General features: G+C 47.1%; 1 protein-coding gene across 1 annotated transcript in view; it reads left to right on the plus strand.

Moving 5' to 3' along the window:
* Window positions 1–3,335, plus strand: part of NSG2 (neuronal vesicle trafficking associated 2) — a gene marked incomplete at both ends in the record, with an annotated part of 56,140 nt that extends 52,805 nt beyond the window's left edge. The window contains 2 exons of the mRNA XM_082650970.1: window positions 783–893; window positions 3,144–3,335. Coding sequence (XP_082507096.1) covers window positions 783–893; window positions 3,144–3,335 — 303 coding nt within the window. The remainder of the gene's footprint in view (window positions 1–782; window positions 894–3,143) is intronic.
* Window positions 3,336–11,247: the final 7,912 nt, after the last annotated feature.

An 11,247-nucleotide genomic window follows, 5' to 3' on the forward strand; every position in this document is an offset into this window, starting at 1 on the left:
CAGGTTGCTGTGTGTGAATACATGTAGGGGTAGAGGAGGCCCCTAGTTAGAAGGCAGTTTCAGTACTGCAGGTGAGAGGTGATGATGGCTTTGGCTGCAAAAGAGATGATTTAGGGGGTCAGAAGTGATTGGATTATGGATGTGTTGGAAGGCAGAAATGACAGCTTCTGCCGGTAACTAGGATGTCGAATGTGAGAAGAAGAGAGAGTCAGAGATGACTTCAAACTTTTTGGCCTGAGTGACTGCAAAGGTGAGGTTGACCTTTCCTGAGATGGGTAAAAATGCAGGGCGTGGAGCAGGTTTGGGATGGGAGGGAGGCAGGAGTTTTGTTTGAGAACGCACTTCAGGTGAGTACTGGACACCCAAGTGGAGGTGGAATGAGCATTGATACCTGAGACTGGAATTCAGCAGTGGCAGGGAGGGAGGTGATGGGAGGCAGGAACACCGTAAGTGAGGGCTTAATGGTCATCCCCCTGCCCCCACAGAGTTAACAGGAAAAGTAAATGGGGAGGAGGTGGAAATCACACATTGGGCCAAGACGGAGCTTCCGAGAGTTTCTGGAAGAAGGAGACACCGAGACCCAAAGACTGCAGATGGTTTGCTCAGGCTCACGCTCCAAGTTGGTGACAGAGCTGAGACAGAGCTGGTTCTTTGGGCCCCTGGCCACCCCCTACTCTTTCTAACATACCAGGCTGCCTATCGGCTCTGGGTTTCGAAGGCTGCACCACGTGAAATGAAGTCAGGCAAGCTGAGGCTGGAGGATTCTGTTTTGTTTTCTCCAGGTCACCATCCTCGTCAGCCTGGCCCTAGCTTTCCTCGCCTGCATCGTGTTCCTGGTGGTTTACAAAGCCTTCACCTATGACCACAGCTGCCCAGAAGGATTTGTCTATAAGGTAAGGGACTTCTGGCAGGGGAGTGGCCCAGGTGACTGTCAGCTTCAATTAAAGGGTTTATCAATGTCTTCTTTTCATCAGCATTTAAATTCTGGGTATGGCTGTTTAAAATGTAAGATGTGTCCAGAGAAAATGAAAACACTAATTTGAGGGCTTCCCTTGTGGTGCAGTAGTTGAGAGTCTGCCTGCGGATGCAGCAGACACGGGTTCGTGTCCCGGTCCGGGAAGATCCCACATGCCGCGGAGCGGCTGGGCCCGTGAGCCATGGCCGCTGAGCCTGCGCGTCCGGAGCCTGTGCTCCGCAACGGGAGAGTCCACAACAGGGAGAGGCCTGTGTACTGCAAAAAAAACAAAACAAAAAAACAAAAAAACACATGTCCTTTGGTTATGCTACATGACTTCCTAAGATGACATTTTTAGTTGTTAGAAGCTGAGGTTCGGAAAGATTGGCAACAACTGTCAATAGGAGACAGTGGAATAAACTATGATGTATCCGCACAATGGAATTTCAAACAACTGTGAAAATGAGTGAGGGGGGGCTCCAGACGTGGACACAGAATACCCTCCAGGATAATAGTGAAGAAAAAAAGGTGCCATATTGGAGTGAGAAAAGGGGAGGTCAGGGATGTTCACTTCTATTTTCAGAAAGAAATTCTGGATGGATAAATTTAAAAAAACTAAGAAAAATGGTGACTCAGCTGGGCAGGCAGGGGACAGAAAGAATAGGGCTGGGGAGCAAGGCTGCTCTGGATGTATCTTACTCTACATTCGTCCTTGTGTGTATCAGTGTTTGATGTATTTGTAAAAATAAATAAAAAAAAATAATTCCTGAAATTAAAAACAAGCTAAAATCTAGCTGTATATCAAGTTGGGAACATAAACTTACCAAGAAAATAAATATTCCAAATGACTGTAGAATGCAGTATATTGACTGTACACCCTTAGTGGCATATATTCTAAGGACACAGAGAGCTGCAGAGAAATCCTATAGTTCCTTCAGTAGTCTAACTATTACTCATAATATTGCTGTTATTTTGTGACCATTTGATATATATTGTAGGATAATGCAAATATATAATTATATTAATGTTGTCAGGAACCAAAGCTTTTGGTGTAAGAGAAAAGAGTTACAACTATCCAATCAAGGGAATGAAATGGACAGCAGTTGGCTGCAGGCAATGGCCCAGAGGAGGAGTTGGGGGTGGGTGAATCAGCCAGGTAAAGAGCTACCAAGTGTCTACTGTAATCCCACAGTCAGTAAGCAGAGGATGTTGACCTTGAATTAGTATCATCAGCAGCTTCCTCCCTCCCTCTCTCTCCCTTTTTCTTTCTTTTCTTTCTCTCTCTCTTTCTCCCTTCATTCCTTCCTTCTTTCTCTTTCTTTCCCTCCTCCCTTCCTTCCTTCCTCTCCCTCCCTCCCTCCCTCTCTCTTTCTTTCTTTTCTTTTCTTTCTCTTTCTTTCTTTTTCTTTCTCTCTTTCTTCCCTCCTTCCTTCCTTCCCCTCTCTCTCTCCCTCCCTCCCTCCATCTCTCCTTCTCCCTCCCTCCCTCTTTCCTCCCTTCCTTCCTCCCTTCCTCCCTCCTTTCCTTCCTTCCTCCCTCCTTTCCTTCCTTCCTTCCTTCCTTCCTCTCTCTCTCCCTCCATCCCTCCCTCCTTCTCTCTCTCTCCCTTTCTTTCTTTCTTCTTTACTTTTTATTGAGGTGTAATTGGCATATAACATTATACTAGTTTCAGGTATACAACATAATGATTCAATATTTGTATATATTGCAGAATAGTCACCACTATACATCTAGTTAACATCTATCACCCTGAATAGTTGCAAATTTTTTTCTTGTGTTGAAAACTTTTAAGATCTACTCTATTAGCAACTTTCAAAAATGCAACTTTCAGTATTATTAGCTACAGTCACCACGCTATGCATTACATCCCCAGGACTTATTTATTTTATAACTGGAAATTTGTACCTTTTGACCACCTTCACCCATTTCTCCTACCACCTCTCCACCTCTGGGAACCTACAACCTAGCATCAGGTTAGTTTCTTCTGGCTTCAAGTAGGTGGCAGCTTTGATGATGGTGATGACGCTGGGGAAGGCCTGATGAGGGCCAGGCGCAGGCCAGGTACCATCCCCCGCCCTCTGGCTGAGAGCCTGGCGTGCCTGTGGGCCCCAGGTGGGGTGGCCGTGTTGCAGGGCGGGTCGGAAGCAGTCCACCGAGCTACCCCTGACTCTGTCTCTCTCTTCCCCAGCACAAGCGCTGTATCCCGGCCTCCCTGGATGCTTACTACTCATCCCAGGACCCCAGTTCCAGAAGCCGCTTCTACACGGTCATCAGCCACTACAGCGTGGCCAAGCAGAGCACTGCCCGGGCCATCGGGCCGTGGCTGTCGGCAGCCGCCGTCATCCACGAGCCCAAGCCGCCCAAGACCCAGGGCCATTAGAGGCCCACCCCCAGCCAGAATCGGGGGCGGAGAGGGGGACCCCCGCGGGCTAAGCCAAGCTCCAGTTACAAGACAACACTGTACTCCCGGGATATGGGGGCGGGGGTGGGGCCGGGGGTGGGGGTGGGGGTATCTCACCGAAAATCTCCTGCACTGGAGTTGTCTGAATCAATATTTCTTTTCGTCCTTTGGTATGGTTGATTCGTCCCCGAGTCAGGCTCATGTACAAAGGCATGTTTCGTGTTGACTGTTCCCATGTAAGATATTTTCAAAGCCACTGCTTATTATTTGTTAGGAAAATTTAAAAACGGAAGAGGAAAGAAACAAAGAAAATGAACAAAAAAGGGTGAGACTGGCTGCACCTGGAAGACACTGAAGGGTAGTAAAGAGCACAGATGCTCTGGGCCTCTTAGACGAGAGAGGGTAGCTTCCGTGTGAGCTTCGGAAGGTCCAGAACTTGTGAGTGATGCAGGCGGGCTGCTTGCCTTGGCCTCCGGTCTGCAGGGGAGGAATACCAGAAGTTAGGAACTTCTGAGTTGGAGAGAAGCACTGATTTTGGCATTTATAAGCCCAGGATGCATGCAACCCAGAGAGAAAAGCCTCCACCACGTCGTGTGTTTTGCAAAGTTAGCACAAACTCGTCTGTATGGGCATCGGAGCTGGGGCCGGGCTGCACGGCCTAGGGATGTGTAGGGCATAAGAAACACTGAGCAGCGGCCAGACTTCCTTTGTCTTTCTCTTGTGTTTCTAACCCTACACCTGGGTACTGCCCAGGAGACAGAAAGGGTAGAAAGAGAAGAAAGGAGAGGCTGCGGGAAGAAAGCCCAGCGTGGGCATGTGACATTTGGCCAAGCTATAAGCACAGCACCAAGTTTAAAATCTGTGTCTGTTTGCTGTTTCCCAAAGTGCTAATAACACGAGGAAGAACAGGAAGGGTCCTAACCAGGAACCTCAGGTGACAGCCAGGGAGACTTTTCACTGGAGCTGCAGCAAAGCCAAATCATTTCTAAAGGAAGCTAAGACCTGTGGCCGTCTTTTGGCCACTCCTTTGTGTTGACAGGGGGCACCGTCCAAACTCCGCAGTCTGGTTCTGGAAGCTCCTAGCCAGGTGGCAGCATCCAACATTGCCCAGGCCTCCCGTGGCCCTGGTCCCACCTCAGGCGCTCCCGCAAACGTTTTGGGGAGAGCCCCTCTGTGTGGCGTTGGCTCCAGGTCCAGCAAAGCCAGCACTGGCTGGGAGAGGCTGTATGAGGTGTGGTACTGGCTCCCCTCGAAGCTCAAACAGGCCGTTTAAAGGGCATTTTGTTGTGTGTGGCTTTGCTATGATGCTGAAATCATCGTACATAATAGCTGGGTAATAAGACAAGCGTAGCTCAAACTAGTCTGCTGAAAGCTATCATCTGACCTTTCCTCCCTCCCCACCCTTCAGTCACCTCGAGTCACTTGTAAATTCATTGGTCACCTAAAGCGGAATAACAAGTTGTCCCTAGCAAAACTGCTGAGCGCTTTATAATTTTGTGGTGTATTTTTGTCGGTAGGTAGCAGAGGCTGAAGTATTTTTTGGTGTAATCCTTGGACTTTTCTGACAGGAAACAAATAAAGATAGATGTGTCTGGGTCTTGACCTTCCTTTGCATTTTTCTTTATCTTCTGCTCAGTGAGCCTGCTGGGGAAGATGCTGGGGGCAGGGGTCCCTGAGGATGGGTGAGCTCTGGGGGCAGAGTGTCCTGTTAGGCTGGGGCTGGATCTGGGCTGTGGAGGGAACTCCACCCTCAGCCGAATGGGTCTGAAATGATGCTGAGATCAAAAGCAAAGGACCAAGAGGTGCACCTGTCTCTTATCTTGCAGCCCAACATCCTTCATCCTATGAGCATCTGCTGAGCACCTGCAGAGGGCCAGGCTGTGCCGGGCATGGGGCATTCAGCCACGAATGACACATATTCACTCTCTGAAGTCTGGAGGTAGGGTCGGATGTGGAAACAGACATTGGCACAAGAAGAGTCTGAGGGTGCCATTGACAGAATGCATTTGGCCAATAGCTTAAGGAGGAAGCTGGTGGGTGATGAGTGGTTCGTTTTCATAATGAGCTCATTTAAGGCTTATTATTACCTAGGCAGGTAGAGATTATTGGTCCCCATTTGACAGATGAAGAGACTGAGGCTCAGAGGGATGGAGAGATGCCCTGGGGCTACAGCGGATGAGCTGGGATTCAAACCCAGGTGTGTGTGACTACTGTATCCCCCTCGACTGCTTCTGTAAGACCCCAAAGCAATGCCGTCAAGGTTCATGCCTCAGAAAGTCACGTCACACTTATAAAAGCGAACTAGCTTATTCTCAGCCTGAATTCAGTATCAGCAGTGAGTGTTAAGGATAGCAAACATTTAAAGGTCCCTTTCTACATTCCAAGCCCTAAGCGTTTTGAGCATCCTGGTTCCTGTAACCCTTCCGCCATCTCCGTGAGGTAGGTACCCCCATACTCAACATCACTGTCATCATGTCATCATCACACCTATTTTGAGATGAAAGAGCAGCGCAGCACCTCCACCTGAGGCCTGAAGTTAGGAAGCGGCTGAGGCGTGATTCCAACCCACATATTTGGGTACCAGCTTCTCAACCACAGTGCCATTCCAGCAGTAACCGCTTATCTCTGCCTTTTGCTTGGGAGTTTCTAGTTTGTGTTCACAGCTCTTCTCAACCTCAGATGGCAGACCATTGGGGGAGAGGTCAAGATTGACTGTGGGCAGAGCTGGAGGCTGATTCCCCAGCCTCATTGCTGCACTGGGGGGGGGGGTGGCCATGCAGGCACTGCTGGAGGGAAGGAGGAGAGAGGTAGCACGGCTCCTGCACAAAGGCGGCTGAGCACCAACGGGCCTTAGACAACCACACCTGCACCCATAAGGCCTTAGACTGCAGCCTCTGTTCAGGGACTGGTGAGCTGGGCAGGCAGGGCCAGGCTGTGGGCTGGCCTCCCACTCTCAGAGGCAGCCTCATCCTTATGGCCAAGGCATAAACACCCACTATTTTTCTCAATTACGCAAAGTCAGCTAAAGACTTAGTGAACACATGTTCAAACATTCTGTCATAAATGGATTTGCCACTCCATTGCCTCAAAAAATAAACCAAAGCTATCTTTTCTCTGGAATGAACAGGCTCTGGGAGTACGACTGGAAGGAAGGGAGAACGTCAGGGACAGGAGACGGGGACAGAGATTTCTGATTTTAGGAGCGACCCTGGGACCATGTGCTATTCCTGGCGGAGTTGGAATTTTCTCATCAGAAAAAAGGAGGATGCTTAACTCCTCCCACAAGTATCCAAGGAGTGGGAGATTGGTTCTAGAAGAGTTTAACCAAAGGGGGTTTGGTCGGGGGAAAGCTGCCCTGGGTTTTGGAGGATGGGGTTTTGCAGGGCGCTGCTGGCTGACAAAGGGCCAAGGGGAAACAGGAGATGATGATAAAAACAGTGCCTTGGTTTGTAGAACAAGATCTGTTCGTGGCTTTTGCTCATTTTTTAATCTGCTCTCCAGCAGTGGGAACCTCTCTCAAGATGGTCACAGTTTTGGGGGAGGTCAGACAATCAGGTGTGCAGGAGAGGAGCTGGGACAGAAGTTCTCAGGAGGGGAGAGCGTGGCAGTGGGGTGCCAGCCTGGGGTTCTTGGAGGAACTGAACTTAGACCTGGACCTTGAAGGATTTTGCATTTTGACAGGAAGAAATCAGGAGGTGGAGAGAAGACACCGCAGAGCCGTCCTCCCAGGCCATGGGAACAGCCTCATAAAGGTGCCGAGGAGACAGCCCAAGGCTGCCCCTCACAGATGCCCCTGGGATGTCTCCCCAGTGCCAGTGCTGGATGCGAAGATTAAGCAGGCACAGGAAACTGCTGCTACTGCCCTGGGGCTCACGGTCCAGGCCAGGGGGAGGGGGAGGGAGATAAATGAAGGCACAATAGCTTCACCTTGGGGAGAGGCAGGAATGGCGCCTGGGGTGATTCCAGCAGTCAATCAGGTTTGAACATATTAGGGAGATGTACATTTTTCTGGAAAATTGAAAGACCACTTGGAGCTGCTGTGAATCACTTTATCTCCCCTCCATCCCTACGATGGGCTTTAATCCCAGGGGGAATTCATGTGGAGGAAGAATAAGAAATAAATTTCTGGGCTTCCCTGGTGGCACAGTGGTTGAGAGTCCGCCTGCTGATGCAGGGGACACGGGTTCGTGCCCCGGTCCGGAAAGATCCCACATGTCTGTGAGCCATGGCCACTGAGCCTGTGCGTCCGGAGCCTGTGCTCTGCAACGGGAGAGACCACAACAGTGAGAGGCCCGTGTACCGCAAAAAAAAAAAAAAAGAAAAGAAAAGAAAAGAAATAAATCTCCGATAATTTTTTCAAGAAGTACACAACACTGACTCTTTAGAAAAATAGCTCTCGGGAACCGTTAAGGGCTGGTTTCCTTGGCAATATCAATGCCATGAGATGCAGTCTGGCACAGAGGGGTGTTCATCTGACTCTGCTCTTTTGTCAGAAATGATGTGTTTCTGAGAACCCAGCCCCAGAGACCATGAGTCCGAGTTGCCCTGAGAGGTGGCCACACCTCTTTCAGACTCTGCTCTGTCTCTTCTCTGTTCTTATCTGTCCTTGTCTGTGCCTCTGCCTCCCTGTCTCCTTCCAAGGGAAACGGTGTCTGGAGGTGCGGACTGACTTGCTGTAATTATGCTTCAGTTCTAGGTCCATGGTGGGCTCTGTGCTGGGTTTGGGCTGGGTGTGAAGTGGGGTGCGTGGCAGAGGGTGAGACAACCCCGGAGAAGTGTGGCTCCCAGGCTCTGCTCCTCCTGGCTCTGTAGCCTTGGCCAGTTCCCTTCCTCTCTCTAAGCTGCAGCTTCCCAATCTCTAAAACGGGCATAATAACTGTATCTACCTTGGTTTGCAAGAATGCAATGAAATAATAAATTTCTACCTGTAGCGGGCACTCAACAAATTGTGGCTGCTATATCTTAATAAGTCTCACTCAGACTCAGTTTCCTTATTTGTAAATTGGAATTATTTATAAATAACACCCCCCTCCCCAACCCAATAGAGTCGCCGTGGCTTAAAATAATGCAGTGGCTGTGAAGTGCCCATAGCCCAGAAGTCGATTACCTCCCATGGGCCCTTAGGAAGCTCATGGGCACACCCCTTTCTTTCCAGGCCTCCCAGAGATCGTCAGAGCAGACTCCCTGACTCAGAGCCACATGCACCCCATCTTCCTCTGTCTACTAACAGATTTTATTTGCTAAACTAAGACACAAATATATCATTTTAATGAAGACATTAAATATTTTTTTTAAGGAAAAAGAGCGAATTTACTTGTATTTCTACAGAGGCTGTGTGCTTCTTCTAGAATGGTTGCTAATGTCACTTTTTGTAATTTTATTCTTTTTTTTTAACATCTTTATTGGGGTATAATTGCTTTACAATGGTGGTTAGTTTCTGCTTTATAACAAAGTGAATCAGTTATACATATACATATGTTCCCATATGTCTTCCCTCTTGCGTCTCCCTCCCTCCCACCCTCCCTATCCCACCCCTCCAGGCGGTCACAAAGCACCGAGCGGATATCTCTGTGCCATGCGGCTGCTAAGACATTAAATATTGCTTTGAGGTCTCCATCACATTTCCAGAAACAATGTTGATCAAACTCCTTACATGCATTAAAAAAAAAAAAAAAGAAACAGCCAAACTACAGACTTTATTTAGATTTCACGAGGTTTCCACTAATATCCTTCCAGGATCCCACGTTACATTTAGTCGTCTGCTTAGTCTTCTCTTATTTGTGACAGTTCCTCTGTCTTACCTTGTCTTTCATGACCTTGACACTTTTGAAGAGAACTGTTCTGTAGATTGTCCCTCAATTTGGGGTTTGTCTGCTGTTTTCCCATAGTTACACTGAAGATATGATTTTGGGGATTCTGAGGGGATATGCCGCTCTTTGTGCATCACGTTATGGGGTATGTGATATTGATCTGTCTTATTCTTAGTGTTGTTAACCTTGACCCCTCAGTTTAGGTGGTGTTTTCCAAGTTTCTCCATTGTAATGTTACCATGTTTCCCTCTGTAATTAGTAAAAACTGGGGGGAAGGTACTTGGAGGATGTACAAATATCCTGTTTCTCCTTAAACTTTCTGATACTAATTTTAGCATACATCAGTGGGTCTTGCCTGCAGCAATTACTACTGTAGTGTTCTAGTAGTAATTTTCTATTTCTTCTACTTTTATTTATCAGAATTCTTCTGAAAGGAAGAGTTGTTTCTTGTCCCCATTTATGTGTTGATTCAATCATTCATTTTATTAGTGTGGACTCAAGGATATTTATATATTCTTTGGGTTATAATCAAATACTCTATTTTGTTGCTCAGATTGTTTCAGCTTTTGTAATTGGAAGCTCTTTCAGGTTGGTTCCTGTGTCCTTTTGACACATCCCACTTCTGTTTTCTTCACTTTATTTTTTTTAACTTTAAAAAAAGAATTTTATTGAGTATAGTTGCTTTACAATATTGTGCTAGTTTCTGCGGTACAGCAAAGTGAATCAGCTATACGTATACATATACCCCCTCTTTTTCGGATTTCTTTCCCATTTAGGTCACCACAGAGCACTGAGTAGAGTTCCCTGAGCTATACAGTAGGTTCTCATTAGTCATCTATTTTATACACGTCCCACTTGTTTTCAGTGCTTTCTTAGTTTCTGGCACTACAAGATGCTCCAGGCTCATCTTGTGTTCTCCCTTACCCAGTCCTGGAATCAATGACTCCAAGGAGCTCTGATTCTTTTTTGTTGAGAAATCGTATTTAGAAACCAAGATCTGATGTTAGTTGTTCTAGAGGAGTGCCACTGCTTCTAGTTCCTCTCAGTGGACAGAGTTAGGAAATGATGGAGGCACAGCAGTCCATGTATGCACACACACCTCTCTCTCTCTCTCTGTCATTCTCCATCTCTCTCTCTCTCTCTCTCTCTCTCCATATTTCTCTTTTATCATCTATCATCTATCTATCTATCTCTATCAAAATCAAACATAGGTTTATTTTGATACCTCTGGTTCCAATGTAAAGGGTTTATTCTAACATCCTCTCTTTGCTTGATTGTAATTTCTTTCTCTGACAGTGAGACAGATGACTATTATTTACAATATATTTACTTATTCATCTCTCGTATACATGTAATGTTTCAGATACATGCCTTTTTTGACATTTAGAATTTCTGACATCACTAGAGACACATTTTGATTCGTAAACTTTGTGTTTTAGGGTAACCATCTTGCTTTGTGTTTCATTGTAAGACATATATAGAGAGCCATTTATTTTCTGAAAGCTAACATTTTTGAATGGCTCAATGCATTGTGTTATATTTAAGCTGAGTTTCTCAGGCCTCACCACTGAGAGTAATGATGGGGTCTTAATAACAAAAGCACCTTAAATGTCATAGACACCTGCCCCCATCTGCCTTTGGGAGATTCCATCCTCTTATGAAGACCACTCTTCCTAGCCCAGGTGGACTCTCACATGTGCTGGAGAACAGGTGTGAACCTGCTTGGGTCTGTTATCCACTGAGCTCCCTGGATACCCAGAATTTCTCAGACTCTGATGGGCAGGGCCACTGATGCCCTGGGGTCCTGTAGTTTCCACTTTCCTCAAGCTCTGGTGGGGTAAAGGGAGAAGATGCCCTTTTCCCTTTGTATTTCAGTCTATCATCAGAGGACCACTGCAGTACTGCTTGTGTTTCCTGTGCCCTACAGAGTTTTAACCAAACAGCTCTTTTATTCTTTTATTATATTGACAGCACCTTTACCTCCTGCACACTCTACTTGGGACCCCAACATGAATCCATAGGGCTTCACTAAAAGGCAAATTTGAGGAAGAGCTATCATGCTTGGGTTGGAAGTAACTGGC

This window comes from Grampus griseus, assembly GCF_964374135.1.
Source record: "Grampus griseus genome assembly, chromosome: 3".
Classification (NCBI taxonomy): domain Eukaryota; kingdom Metazoa; phylum Chordata; class Mammalia; order Artiodactyla; family Delphinidae; genus Grampus; species Grampus griseus.